Source organism: Tupaia chinensis, unplaced genomic scaffold (assembly GCF_000334495.1).
Source record: "Tupaia chinensis unplaced genomic scaffold, TupChi_1.0 Scaffold000489_1, whole genome shotgun sequence".
Taxonomy (NCBI): domain Eukaryota; kingdom Metazoa; phylum Chordata; class Mammalia; order Scandentia; family Tupaiidae; genus Tupaia; species Tupaia belangeri.
Window position 1 is genome coordinate 4,218,442 of NW_006160001.1, and position 16,032 is coordinate 4,234,473.

The 16,032-nt window shown below is 38.9% G+C and overlaps 1 protein-coding gene across 1 annotated transcript in view; it reads left to right on the forward strand.

Moving 5' to 3' along the window:
• The first annotated feature begins 14,934 nt into the window (after nt 1-14,934).
• RANBP3L (RAN binding protein 3 like) overlaps nt 14,935-16,032 on the forward strand; it is a 59,186-nt gene continuing 58,088 nt past the window's right edge. The window contains exon 1 of the mRNA XM_006156321.2: nt 14,935-15,543. Within this exon, the coding sequence (XP_006156383.1) occupies nt 15,453-15,543 (91 nt within the window). The 5' untranslated portion in view covers nt 14,935-15,452. The remainder of the gene's footprint in view (nt 15,544-16,032) is intronic.

Consider the following 16,032-nt stretch of genomic DNA (forward strand, 5'->3'; position numbering starts at 1 on the left):
GGCTTGAGAAGTACTGGTCTAGGGGTGAGAAATCACACTGAATGAATGTATTATCTCTCTGGCTTCTGTTTTCCATGGAACCTTCTAACCCAGCAGGTGCCAGGTGGTGGCTCAGTAGTAAAACAACTGGACCGATGTGGAAAAAGTCCTGGGTTCATGTCCCAGGATCTCCCTAAGTCCATGCCCATGGCCCAGACCAGCTCTGACTGGGGTAGATTATAACAATGAAGACCCTGTTGGAAATGCCTGTCCATCCACCTCTGTCCTTGTCCCTCTCCAACTCTATCATTGAAGAGATACATAAATAAACGTAAAACAACAACAACAACACTTGGACAGGCTCTGTTACGATGCTTTTTGTTTGGTTGATTCTTTCTGCTACCAGCAGTATGCAATGGCACTTACACGCTGCTAGTGAAAGCATCCAATAACAGTGCACCAGCTGGCTGTGACAACACATTGGGGACTTGAGGACAGCACTTCTTCCCTATTTTTAGCCTAAGGTGTAACCCCTGGGTGATTCCACAGTCCCTGAATCACCTTCCCAAACCATCACAGACATTTTCAGAATGTCAGAGATCATCTGAAAAATTAAGAGCTCTCTAAAATCTGAAAAATCTGTCTAATTCCAAACTCATGAAGAAATTTAAAAAGTTTGTTTAAAAAAAGATTTAAAGGAAGAAGAAACATATCTTTACTTAATACTAATTAGGCAGTTGCCTAAATATTAGCCAGTTACCTAGTTAACTTTATTTCCTAATTCTAATTTCCTAAATGAAAATGTGAGTTCTTATATGAAGTATGGTTATTCTCTGACATGTATTACAGATCATTCTGCTTGTTATCTGCTGGGCTTGGAATTTGCTGGGACTGCCAAGTGCTGACTAAACAACTTGTGGTTTAGCTCCCAGTGGGTTTCTCTCCTGGAGTTCAGGCTGGGCAGCTATCTACATATTTCTGTTGTATTCATTTAATATCCTTTGTCAACTGTGTGATTAAACAGTATTTTATTTGGAGCTTTATAAATCATAACATGTATAATTTTAAAGATGCTGTTAAGAACCTATAATAATAAAACCAGGGGCCTACTATGGTGGCATATGCTAAGACTGTGCTCTGCAGTTTGGGACCATGTAAGAGGATTGGGTTTGATATGCAGTCCGACCTACAGACAGGTGTACAGCTGTAATGCCAGGGACTAGGAATGATGAGGCAGGACGATTGCAAGCTCAAGGCCAGCCTAGGCAATGAAGTGAGAAGATATTTTAAAATAAATAAATAAATAAATAAATAAATAAATAAATAAAGCCAGACCTGGTGGTGGAGTGTACCTGTAGCCTGTAGTCTCAGTAGGGATACTGAGTCACGAAGATCTTGCTGTGGAAAGTCTTTAAAAGAAGAAGAAGAAGGAGGAGAAGAAGAAGAAGAAGAAGAAGAAGAAGAAGACGACAACGACAATGACGATGACTTAGGATAAGAGAAAGCAAAAATATGGGGTTTTCTTTTTTTTTTTTTTGAGGAATCATTATTTCTCATAGTCTTCTTTTTCTTTTATTCTTTTGGCCTCTCTCTCTTTTATTGGAGGGCAAAAGTGGAAGTGGTTCCTCATGAAGCTCTATCATGCAACTGGAAAATTCCCATGGCTGAAAGACAGGCTATCTCTCAGTCACAAAGCTGAAATGTTTCCTTGGACTAAGAGAAAATGGATTGGTAAAATGTCAAGAAGGTGAAGCCCACTTCTTTCTTGTTTGATGTTCATGAGGGTTTTTAAAAATATATCATCAAAGAAAAGTTCTACAAGGAGTTCTGGACTTTGCTGCTGATGTAAATTTCAGCAGTTTTGCTCAGACAGGATCTGGGGTGTGATTTCATGACTCCATTCTTCCAATAAAACACACTAATCACATATGCATCAGTTAGTCTCTGTGTTCCACATTTAAGGCCTGCAGTTACAGACAAGACTTCTGTCCTTTGTGTCATCTTGCTAAGGCTCCTATAGTCTACGGGCTTCAAGTTAGATGAATCAGAAACTTGATTTCACGAATTTTTAAAAAAGGTTTATTTCTTTCATTCTTCCATGAAAGAGAAGGGCAGAGGGGGAGAAAAAGAAAAAGATACCTCAAGCAGGATCTTCACACTACAATCCACCCTCAGCCTCAGCCAGCACGGATTATGGGCATACATGTGTGCTTAGTATGTACTTAAGACTCAAACCCAGGACCCTTCCATATGCATCCAGCATTGCAGAGTGTTTCACTAATGGCTGTGCCACCAGCTATCTGAATTTTCCTAATTTTTCCAGGTATACTTATTTTAAGAGAGCTGACTATAATCTTAAATAAAATCACAGCAAACTGATTATAAATCAGAATATGTCTGAGTTAGCACAGCACCCTTAACATCCCTTTCTTACTCACTACCTAGGCCAATTCTTCTTATCCTGGTCTAATATACCCCTGCCATCAAGGATTGTCCCTAGGGATCTTGAGACAAAATAAACATGTATCTCTTTCTCTCTCTCTCTCTCTCTACATACACACACACACACACACACACACACACACACACATATATATATATATATATATATACACATACATTTACATAAAAAGTACATGTATTCATATTTTATATGAATATATATGTGTGTGATATATATATATATGTCTGACTATATATAATAGTTATGCTATGCTATTTTTTTCATTTCACACCAGACAGATGTGTTTTATTAAAGACAAACAAACAAAAACTTTAGTAAAAAATGTGATTAAATTCATTATTAATTCAAGCTCTTAAAAATCTTTCTAGGGGCGGCAGTACATTGAACTCCATAGAGACAGCACTGGGGCAAGTGAGAGCCGGACGGGCACTGGGCGACGACTCTGTGCCTCGCGGAGGAAAGATAACTAAACATGGGCAAAGGAGATCCTAAGAAGCCGAGAGGCAAAATGTCATCATATGCATTCTTTGTGCAAACTTGCCGGGAGGAGCACAAGAAGAAGCACCCAGATGCTTCAGTCAACTTCTCAGAGTTTTCTAAGAAGTGCTCAGAGAGGGGGAAGACCATGACTGCTAAAGAGAAAGGAAAGTTTGAAGATATGGCCAAGGTGGAAAAGGCCCGTTATGAAAGAGAAATGCAAACCTATATCCCTCCTAAAGGGGAAGCAAAAAAAAAGTTCAAGGATCCCAATGCATCCATGAGGTCTCCTTTGGCCTTTTTCTTGTTCTGTTCTGAATATCACCCAAAAATCAAAGGAGAACATCCTGGCCTATCCATTGGTGATGTTGCAAAGAAATTGGGAGAGATGTGGAATAACACTGCTGCAGACGGTAAACAGCCTTATGAAAAGAAGGCTGCTAAGCTGAAAGAAAAATACGAAAAGGATATTGCTGCATACTGAGCTAAAGAAAAGCCTGGTGCAGCAAAAAAGGGAGTTGTCAAGGCTGAAAAGAGCAAGAAAAAGAAGGAGGAGGAGGAAGATGAGGAAGATGAAGAAGATGAGGAAGATGAAGAGGATGAAGCTGAATAAGAAGATGATGATGATGAGTAAGTTGATTCTAGCGCAGTTTTTTTTCCCTTGTCTATAAAGCATTTAACCCTCCTATACACAACTCACTCCTTTTAAAGAAAAAAATTGAAATGTAAGGCTGTGTAAGATTTGTTTTTAAACTGTACAGTGTCTTTTTTTTGTATAGTTAACACACTACCGAATGTGTCTTAAGATAGCCCTGTCCCGGTGGTATTTTCAATAGCCACTAACCTTGCCTGGTACAGTATGGGGATTGTAAATTGGCATGGAAATTTAAAGCAGGCTCTTGTTGGTGCACAGCACAAATTAGTTATATATGGGGATGGTAGTTTTTTCATCTTCAGTTGTCTCTGATGCAGCTTATATGAAATAATTGTTGTTCTGTTAACTGAATACCACTCTGTAATTGAAAAAAAAAAGTTGCAGCTGTTTTGTTGACATTCTGAATGCTTCTAAGTAAATACAATTTTTTTAATTAAAAAAAAAATCTTTCTACGGGCCAGCAGGTGGCATAGTGGTTGGGGTGCTGGACTCCACCTGCTGAACTGTGGTTCAAGTCCCAGACCCAGCAGCTTGAAACTCATGCCAGGTGTGTGCGTGAGTGCCCAAAACCCCAAGAGGAGAGTGGAGAAGAAGGGTTTGTGGCATGACTATCCCCCTTGGGAGTGATTTCTCCCTTTATGTCTTTATCTCTCTGGCAAGCACACATGCTCTATAACACAGATCTCTTAAAAAATAATCTTTTGAGAAGGCCAGTGTAGTGGTTAAGGTGCTAGACTCTCACATGGCCAACTGCAGTTCAAGTCCCAGATCCAGTGACTCCAAAAAATCATTCTGCGTGCGTGTGAGCATCCAAAATCCCAAGAGGAGACTGGTGGAGAAGGTATCACTTCTGGGAGGCAATTTCTCACTCACTTTCCCTCTCACTGTCTCTTTCTCTCTCTAAGGCAAAACATCTCAAACAAACAAACAAACAAAACAAAACAAAACAAAACACCCAAACATATATAGATAACCATCAAGTAATACAATATGTACAATAATAGAAATACACTCAAATTACATTTCCAGCCTTGAAGAGCTTGTGACTAACTCAATCTTGGAGAGGGAGGATGTAGTGAACTTAGAGCAGCTAAGAAGTTGCTTGGTCTAAATTTTAAAGGAAAAGAAAGAGAAAGAGTAATTTAGTGAAAGTGCAAAGAGTACGCAAAGCTCAGAAAACTACCAAAGTGATAGGGAGCAAGAGGCCACACTCTCAGAGAGAAGGGGGGGGGGCAAAGGAATGAGCCCAACATGCAGGGTTGCTAAGTGGTGGATAAGAGGTTAAGAGCTGAGCAAAGTTCTAGGGAAAGGGTCTGGGGGAATCACTTCATGGATCCCTTGATTTTAATTAAGGGCTCAACTCTAAAAGTAGGGTCAAACTGGAAATAGACCAACATTCACAAAGATAGAACCCCAGCTTAAGATCATTTCAATTCTTGGTAAAAATAAACAGCTTGTATGCCAAGAAACAAAATGATCTTACAGAAACAAACAAACAAACAAACAAAAAAACTGACAATGGAAGCAGATCCAAATGGATCTGATATTGGTGGCACTAGAAGTAGAAATTAAAGCAACCGTTATTAATATGTTCAATGATTTTAAAATATAGCAGATAATTTCATCAGATAAATTATTATGGGGAACTACAATAATAAAAAATATTAAAAACTTTAAATTAAAATTATATAAGATTGGGGTTAGCAGATGGCATAGTGGTTATGTCCCTCGACTTCCACATGACTGATAGTGGTTCTAGTCCTGGACCCAGTGGCTTGAAACTCATGCTGGGTGCATGTGCGAGGATGGCCAAGATCCAAGGAGGAGAATAGAGAAGGGATTGGGTCATAGCCATTCCCCTAGGGGGTGATTTCTCAATATCCCTCTCACTGTGTCTTCCTTTCTCTGAAGAGCACATGTGCCCTATGGCAAAAACCTCTTGAAAAGAAAAAAAAATTATACAAGAGCTGAAACTAAAAGCTGAAAAAGAGGTTTAACAGCAGGTCTCATTGAGTTGAACATGGAATTTGAAGATCCATCAGAAGATAAGTCTGTGCTTCCAGATTGAAGCATGGACAGAATGAAAATACAGTAACAAGTATAAAAGACATGTAAGACATCATTTTAAAAAAATCTCTAATATAATTAGATGCCAAGAAAAAAAGGGAGAGGATAAGCTATAAAAATATTGAAATAATCCTTTTCCAGAAATGATTAAAGATATCAAATCATTGGTTCAAGAAGTGCTATGAAATGTAAGAAAGTTAAATGTGAAGAAAACATATAAATTTTTAATATACATTTTGATAAAACTGCTGAAAACCCAGGGGGAAAAAAAATCTTAAAAATATCCAGAGAGGAACCAGCAGGTAACGTGGTGGTCAAGACACTGAACTCCCACATTGTCAACCATCGTCCAAGTCCTAGACCCGGGGCTTGAAAATTACATCAGGCACATGTGTGTTTGTGCGCAAAATCCTGAGAGGAGAGGGGAGGAAAAGGGATTACAGCATGGCCATCCTCCCTGAAGGGGTGATTTCTCACTTTCTCTATCTCTTTCCGTCTCTCTTTCTCTGGTGAGTTCACATGCCCTATGGCAAAAAAAAAAAAAAAAGCCAGAGAAAAATGACAGATAACTCTCAAAGACACAACAAAAGACATATGACTTTTATTTTTAAAGAGAGATTTTTGCTATAGGGTGTGTGTACTCACAAGAAACAGAGAGAGAGAGAGAGACAGAAAGCTAGGAATCACCCCCAGGGGACATGGCCATGCTACAATACCTTCTTCTTTATTTTCCTCTTGGGATCTGGGGCACACATGCCCCAGTGTGCATTTAAGTCACCAGATCCAGGACTTGAAACATGGTTTGACTAAATGGGAGCCCAAGAATGAAACCATTAGGCTGGACAGAAGACTTCGGAACAGAAATAACAGAAACCAGAAGCAATTTGAGAAATGGAAACCATACATAGTAGTTTAAAAGAAATATATACAATAAATACATAAAATAAATAGATTAAATAAAACAGATGATCAGATTTTAAACGTAATATACTCAAAATGTTATAATATAGATAGATTGAAAATAAACATTTGTGGGAAAAAGATATATTGTGCAAACACTAACAAGTAGAAAATTAATGTATCTACACAAAAAGCAAATGAGGTAGAATTTCCTAAAACATTGTTAGAAGTAAAAAAGAACATTTCCTTGCTAAAATGTTTACTGTTAGGAAAGTATAACACTCATAAACACAAATGCAGTAGATAGAGCCTCAAAATATAGAAAGGAAAATTTAAGAAATAATAAATGGAACATCATAAAGGAAATTTTAATATACTGCTCTCAACAAATCATAGAAAAAGTTGACCAAAAAGGAACATACCAAAAAAATTAGTGAGGATGTAGCATATGTAAACCATATGATTGATTTGACTTAATACACACATATTGAACACACAGAGCTAAACAACTGTAGGATAGATTCTTTTCAAGAAGTACAGAGAACATTTATCAAAACTGACCACATGCTAGTCTGAAAATACACAAAAACTTGAAGGGATTGAAATCACACAAAAAGCATTTGCTCTGATCACAGTAGAATTAAGCCAGAAGTCAGTAACACAAAGATAACTTTAAATTCTGCATCTATTTGGAAATTAAGAAATACATTTCTAAACAAGCCAAAAATCAAAGAAGGTATCTTAATATTTAAATCCTATAACCGTGTGAAAGAAAACTAAGCTCTCAAATCCTTTTACAGCTACTAATTTACAAAATCCTCAAGATTATCTCTCTAAAATGGATTTTGTGCCATCCTTTTCTTTCTAGTCTCTGCCAGCTCTCACATGTACCAGTTACTGAGGTATTGCTATGTGCTAAATACTTCATTTAATCCTCACTACAAATCTGTGGGATAAGTGATATTATCCGTGCCTGTTTTGCAAATGATAAAACAGGCTCAGAGAGGTTAAATAACTTCCCATGGCTACATGTAGGTAGGGTCTGTTTCTGTATTACTAGACACTGAATCTTCAGTAGTTATTATAGTAAGTTAAACACAAGTACTTTTTTTTTTTTTGAGAGAGATTTTTTTCGCTATAGGGCGCGTGTGCTCACCAGACAGAGACACAGAGACAGAAAGCGAGAAATCACTCCTCAGGGGGGAGGGCTATGCAGCAATCCCTTCTCCTCCGTTCTCCTCTCGGGATCTTGGGCACGCATGCACACGCGCCCGGCATGAGTTTTAAGCCACCGGGTCTGGGATGCGAACCATGGTCGACTACATGGGAGTCCAGCAACATAGCCGTTACGCTAACTGCTGGTCCCCGAAATTTTAAAAATATATAAAAGAAGAGACCAGCAAATAGCATAATGGTTACATCTCTGGAATCCCACACAGTCACTGCAGTTCTAGTCCTGGACCCGGCAGCTTAAAACTCACATTGGGCATTACGAGTGCATGCATGCACAAGATTCTGAGAGGAGACTGAAGGAGAAGGGATTGCAGCATTGCCAGCCCTCTTGGGAGGATGATTTATTTTTTTAAATTTTATTTATTGTTATCATAATCTTGTTTATATTACATTGAATCACATTGAATCACATATATCTTTACAGTGTATTACATTTCTTTTTCCAGAAGGAATACCATGCATATCAGTCAAGACAAAGACATTACTATCCACATCATCATCATCAAATAGCTTTTCATCATTTTTTTCCAGATTATTATTTTTTATTCTCGTTATTTTTTAAACATTCAATTGCTACATATCATTTTGCTTGTAAGAAGAATTTACCCAACATGAAATACTTCTCAGACCAGTCCAGTTGAGAATACAATACATGTTATCATCAGCAGGTGATAAACCATTTCTGTGTCCCACTAATGTCATGCCTCTCTATTTGTTCCCTTGCTATCCTTCTCTATACTCTTCCCTTCTCCCGCCCTGTTCCACACTCTCTTCAGCTTGGGTGGGGGGGATGATTTCTTGCTCTCTGTCTCTTTCTTTCTGGTGAGTGCACATACCCTATAGCCAAAATCTCTCTCTAATTCCCTTCCTTCGTATGTGGTTTGTTGTTTCTTGTGTGTGTGTGTGTAACATACATACATACATATACACACACACAAAGGAAACAACAAACCACATAAGAAGGGAGAGAACGAGGGAGGGAGGAAGGAAGGGAGGATGGAAAGTAAGAGGGAGGGAAAACATAGTCTGTTAGTAAATAGTAAATGTAAATTCAAATGAAGTAACAAAAGTTTGATCTGGTACAAGCTAATTTGCTTTATTCTGAAAGTGATCCCAATTAGTGCATATTTACCTTCCAAGAGTTCAGTTCTGCTAGGTTCACTGATTCACTGCCTGTGTACCGCAAACACTTCCAGTTTCTCTGGGATCACTTGAACCTACCTAGATCATGGACATTAAGGAAATAGAGCCACCTTCCTCTGGGTTTCCTTGTCACTTAAAACAAACAAATAAAAAATGGCATTTTTCTGACCTTTGATTTTATTTTGTTTTATTTTTATTTTGGCTAAAAGACTTTAATAAAGATAGAAAAATATAAAGTTAGAAAAGATTGAATACCAGCACACAAAGTAATCAAATTTTACCCAGCAGGGCATAAGTGGAGTAGGTAACTTACAGCTTCAGATACAAATAATCATTTTCTGAACTCTCAAATACAAGACTCCGTTCTTGTAAGGTGCTGTATGAAAAGAAACATTTATCTTGGGCTGAGGCCCAAGGTATTTTATTAACTGACCTTGGACTCTGCTGACCTCCAGAGGGAGCCCTGGGGTAACCAAATCTAAAGCTTATTCTCTAAAGAGCCAACATTAATTTGCACTGCCAATGTTTGCGGAGTGAGTCAATATTTCTGATAACCAAGACCCAAACGTTGGCATTTAATGGCTTAAAGATCAATGGTAGCAATTTCAGAATAGTGTGCACCTTTGATAAATAATTTGGCACTATGCCAGAATAGCCTCTTGAATCCATAGACAGAAGCAAATATTCATGCAAAATAATTTCTAATATAACATTTTGTGTCTTCTGTGTTTTTATAGCAATTATTAGAACCCATCAAACTGTGCTACCTGGGAAATTTTATGAGCTAAAAACATACAGTAACAGAGTAGTAATATGACTCCGCACAGCCACAAAAGCGCACCTTCACAGGTGCTTTACAACATGCTGTAAGCCATACCGTTGGGACCAGCAGTAAGTGTAATGGCTATGTCGCTGGACTCCATGTAGTTGACCGCAGCTTGAGTCCCGGACCTGGTGGCTTAAACTCATGCTGGGTGTGTGTGCATGCGTGTCCAAGATCCTGAGAGGAGAATGGAGGAGAAGGGATTGCGGTGTGGCCATCCACCCTGGGGGGGTGATTTCTCGCTTTCTGTCTCTCTGTCTCTCTCTGTCTTTCTGGCAAGAGCACGTACCCTACAGAAAAAAACCTCTCCAAAAATAATAATAATAAGCCATGCCGAGGTCAGCATTCTCATCCACAATATCTTTGATCAATGTATTAAGAAAGAGCGATCCTGGGAACCAGCAGTTAGCATAATGGCTATGTCGCTGGACTCCCACATAGTCGACCGCGGTTCGTGTCCCGGACCCGGTGGCTTAAAACTCACGCCGGGCGCGTGTGCGTGCGTGCCCAAGATCCCGAGAGGAGAATGGAGGAGAAAGGATTGCAGCGTGACCATCCCCCCTGGGGGGTGATTTCTCGCTTTCTGTCTCTATGTCTCTCTCTCTCTGTCTGTCTGGCGAGCGCACGCGCCCTACAGTGAAAATCTCTCAAAAAAAAAAATGGTGCTAGTGTGATTGGACGACAAAAGAAAAAAAAATAAAAAAGAAAGAGCGATCCTGACAAAAAAAAATCTACCACTGGTTGACATAAGGAGCAGTGGATCTATCTAAAATCAACAGAAAATCTAGCCTTAACATGAGTTCATCATCTTTTAATTAAATGACCATTTAATAATTCATTCAGTGCTTTGGGAATCTTAAGAATCTCAACTCAGAAGGTCAAAGTTTTTGGGTTTACCTTCTGCTAAGGATTGTTTATGCTTTTCTTAAATGCAACACTTCTGTCTTTTGTTTATATAATACCTTCATTCATAGCAGATGAAAGGCCTTCGAAGAATAGATACACTTGTAGATTAGACATCATAAATACTTTCGAAATAAGGCAAGTTATTAATTAAATAAGTAATTCACTTATGAACTAATATAAAATGCATGCGTTTCTATTTTTAAAAATATGATGCAACTGACAAACTAAAACCCTCCTCTTAACATTGTTTAGATTACTCAACCAAACACTATTACTTACGAGTGAAGGTTTCTTTTAAGTTTATTTTCATTTTATTTATGATAGAGACCACATGTGTGTACTAGATAGAGACCGCATGTGTGTACTAGAGAAAAAGACAGAGAGAAGGACATTTGATAGGGTCTTGTCATGCTGCAGTCCCCTTCCTACAGCTCTTCAGCTCATCAGGATCATGGGCATGTACACATATGCCTAGTATGTGTGTAGGCTGTTCTGGGGTCTTGAACCTGCAGTCAGTCATGTGACATCTATCACTGAAGGCCAGTTTGCTACTGACTGTGCCAGAAGGCTGAACCCTGAGATGTAATTTCTAATAATAAAATATCAAAAATTTTCACCGTGAAAGTGCCAGCTGATAAAATTATTTGTGACATGTGACATGTCATTCCACTCTGCTTCTCCAAAGAGGAGGCACAGATTAAGCGAAGAGAGAATGGAAGAGAAAGAAGAACCTAGACTAAGGAGAACAGTGATATCTTTTGGGGGAAATGGAGGGATCACAGAGAATGAATAAAGGAACAAGCTTCATTTTTTATGATTAATTCATTTTTAATCAAATTGCAAGTAAAAATTGCCAAAGATTATTAATCTATTTCTTGATCCAACCAGGCTTCTATATTCTGACTTCTGGCTTTATTTATAAGCAAAAGTACAGCAAAATATGCTCATTGTGAACTAACTTGGTGGTGTTCCTGAAAAGTAAGTTAGGATGGGGGTGGAGAGCAAAGTAGCCATTCAGCCCATTATGGCCGATACGTCTGATCTGATTTCACAGATGCCTGTAACTACTGCTTTCAGCTACTTGGGCTTTTTCCAGTGGAAACTGGTAAATGAAATCAGAAATTCTTTTAAGAGTCAATATGCAGTGTAAGGACTTAGGAGGTCCCTTGGTCAGGTAATCAATCAGGGCTGCCTCAATGATGCAAGAGAGAGAGACAGAGACAGAGAGAGACAGGAACCAACAGTGTCCCTGGTGTCATCCCTATTGCATTATGTTGTGGCACTGGAAACCATGTTTAAGGAATACAAAGCAGCCCTCAGGAAAGCTCTAAATGAGTGAAACTAGATTTATTTCAGCAGGTTATGCTTGTTTACTTAGACCAGTAAAGTTTGTTTGTTTTATTTGCCAGAGGGTGCATGAATTCACCAGAGAGAGACAAAGGGAGAGGGAGAAAGCAGCCCCCAATGGGGCAGCGTCACACTGCAATCCCTTCTTCCCCAGTTCTCTATCTCGTTGGGATTTGGGGCATGCACCCTCATGTGCCTGGCTTGTTTTTCAAACCACTGGGTCCAAGATTTGTGCTATACAGTCAGCCATGTGGGATCTGACTACTTTAACCACTAGGCTGCAGGGCCTGCTGAGAGATTTTTAAATACACAGGTAGTCGCTGACTTACAGTGGTTTGACTTCCAGCTTTCCAACTTTGCAATATTATGAAAGTTGAATACATTCAGTAGAAATGGATTTTTGAATTTTGAATTTTGCTCTTTTCTCAGTCTGAGAGTCTCTTGTGATTCTGGACAGCCCATGTGATCAGGACAGGAAACAACAGGTATTATACCACGTCGTGAGATGATTTTGCCCATGTGTAGGCAACATTACATTAATGTTCTGAACACATTAAGATAGCTAGGCTTAGCGATGATGTTTGATAGGTTAGGTGTATTAAATGCATTTTGACCTAGGTATTTTCAACTTTTTATGGGTTTATTGGACATAACTCCATCATAAGGTAAGGAGCGTCTGTATAGAGGCCAGATCACACTCTGGACATCAGACTGCAGCCGGGGCCCAGGAATCTCCACATATCTTTACTATGTCCTGGGGTAACCACAGTACTTAGCTAAATTTGAGAATTGAGAGCCTAGATTTTAAAATAAACCTCCAAATCCTACTCAGGTTTCACTCTTAAACCTCTTTCTTTCCCCTCAGGGTCTAAAGGAAGATGAAACAGGCTACTCTTTCCTTCCTAGGATTTTATATTCACGGAATGAATGCTGAATAATTTCTCACATTTCATACCAAGTGTTTGTTTCATTTGACAAATGGAGATACAAACCCAGCACCCAGCTCTAGGTTACATAGTACAGAAAGCTGGGTGTTTTGGTCTCTTTGATTGGCTGATCATCCCTTTTCTTCTCTTTCTCCTCCAGCTTTACATGCATGTGCAAGAAAAATGGAGGTATCTTAGGGGCTTCCTTGAAAACTCAGACACAAATTAGCATAAATGTAGATAGTAATCTTTAAGCCACATTTTTTCTTTGAGAAGAACCTATAGATTCTTTTAAAAATTTAAGAGACTTAATCAAACACAATGTATGGAACTTTGGATTGATCTCAATTTGGAAAAAATATAAAGATAAAAAATTTCTGAGGCGGACCAGCAGGTGGTGCAGTGGTTAAGGAGCCGGACATTCCCACATGTCTAACCATAGTTCAAGTCCTAGTCCTGGTGGTTTGCTTTCTCACTTTCTCTCTCTCTCTCTCTCTCTGTCTCTCTCTGGTCAAATTAAAATAAATGAGTAAATAAATAAAATAATTCTTAAAAAATTTCTTAGACAAGAAAATAAGCACACTGCTTCAGTATTTTGATAATATTAAGGAACCCTGTTTAATAGTTACAAATATGAGTCCTATTATGGTTATATTTTTTAAGGTCCTTGCATTTTAGAATTACATACTGAAATATCTATAGAAGTAATGCTGTCTGGGATGCTTCACATTAAATGGTATAGTGAGGAGGGAACTAGCTGTGATGAAACACAGGTTGAGACAAGAGTTGATAATTATTGCATCAAAGTGATGGCTATATAAGGCTTATTATGCTATTCTCTCTACTTATATATTTTTAAATTTTTCATTATAAAACTTTTTTTAAAAAGTCCATTTTCTTCAAAGGTTGGCTTACAGTTTTTATGTGTTATTTGATTTACCTATATAATTAACATGCTTAATAGAATATTGATAGCTTTATGTTTTCAGGAAGAAAACGCCACAGCCACAGCCTTCCACCATGGTTTTTGTGAAAGATGAGGTAAGTACCAGCCTTTAAGCCAGACACTGTGCTTCTCTAATAGCAGGACTCTCTTATGAATCAACAAATCTCTTCTATAACCTGTTACACTGTAGACAATTGTAATATATAAATTATTAAAATCAAAGCTTTTTAATAAATCATAGGAGTTATATAATCTCACAATTTATATGAGTTTTCTTAAATTGAGTATGCTCGGAGCACTGTTAATTGTCTCAAAGTCGAAGGAAGACACCCACCCAGCTCTGGCTAGAAGGTAACCTTCTGGTTAGGGTGTCAAGTTTAGCACCAGTTTCCAAATATTCACAGGAATCTGCAGGGTCCAGACTTTGGGACTGAACTGCTCTTTCTCCTCAGTCCTGCCTATGGCCTCCTTTTGGAGTCCACAGAGTCCTGAATCTTGAAGGGCAGGGTCTCCCAGCCTTGATTACTTCAGCCATAGAAGGTTCCCAAGATGGATTGTAGGTGTCTAGGGCTTATGCTTTTAAACAGTGATGAAACAGCAAGCATAAGAAAACACTGAAAATAACTTCGGCTTATGATCATGAGGTAGCAATAGAGAAATCTAAGGGGGAAAAGGAGAGGTCTCAGGCAAGATAATGTTTTTTGTGTGTATTTTTCTTCCAGAACTCCAAATAGTTGCTTTGGCAGGCAGACTGCCCTGCAACTGCTTCTTTCTGAAGACTAGGAGGTGTTGACAGAAATTGAAAGTTCCAGCAGTACATTTCCATGAGCTCATTACCAGTTCCAGTTATACCTTTCAGACTTCGCATGTACAGAGGAAGATCATGCCTCAGAAACTCCTGCTTTCAGTTTGCATTCTGATTACCAAGTGGCAGAAGTTAATTACTGCAACAGCAGGGCACCTTTAGAATCTCTGCTTTGGTCACTGTTAGTCAAAGAACTCCAATGTCATTTCCTGCCGGCCTCTTTATGCTAATCAGCCTAGCTCACTTGACTCCTCCTTCTTCCAGCCTCCCTTAAGAACTGTACACTTCCAGCTGTCACCAAGGGTAACTCAGACCAGGCTTAGAAACCACTTCACTCAACTCAGCAGCACTTTTTTCTACTAGAGTATGTATCACTCCAGCCGTCCTCTCTAAATACTAGAGCTGCTGGATTTCATGTCAGTAGGAAGAATAAAACATTGCCAAAATTAAAATCTGTTAGAATTAATCTGTAGAATGTTACATTATTTAAAGGGGGAAGTTTCAGTAAGTTTTGAAATCAAAGAAGAATGAAGTCATAATTTTTTAGCCAAATTAGTTGGCATCTTTATCTGCAGGAGAAGGAACATTGGTAAACACTCATTTCAGGAATCGTGACTAGGAAAAACATTTAAGTGTTTTAGAGGAATAAATGCTTTACATGCAAGCACAGGATCTGCACATACCTGTGTGGTTCTGGAGTCTGGTGAAGACCATTTTACGTGACTGCCAAGGGCAGGAAATGCCCTGGTGATCCTCCAGCCACAGCTGAACTGCTAGCACCATGGCTACTACACAAAGAAAAGGCAGTGGTCACCTGATCAACACTTTGCCCACCTGTGCACTGAAGCTGCAGGAGGACTGGCGACAGCAAGGTGAGTCCGATGAGTTGTGCACTCTCTGACCTGTCCACTTGCATGCTCGGAAGAATGGCAAGCTGGTGAAGTACCTGGGGGAAGCTCTGGTTGTGAAATACTTGATGACCTTCCATTTTTAAACTCGGAGACTGGACATAGCAGTGATGCATACAGGTGGGTTTACTCCAATTCACAATTTTTAAAGAACTATGGAACACTCGAGAATGCATTTTCCTTAGTGCTGTCATTCTGAACCTTATGTACTGACACTTATGCCACTATCAGTTTTTTCGAGTATGACAGATTTTTTTTGTAGTTCAAAACACCATTCAGGCAAGCTGAATCAGCTGCAGGGGGAACTCCCCTGAGAGTAACTTTAAGTTAGCCTGTAACTGTCTCCCCTGTCCTACACTAGTGCTTGACATTTAGACTTTGCTTAAGCCTAATTTTGTCTGGATCTCTGGCTCGTTCATTTGTGGGAAAAATAAATATATTCCTGACTCTTTC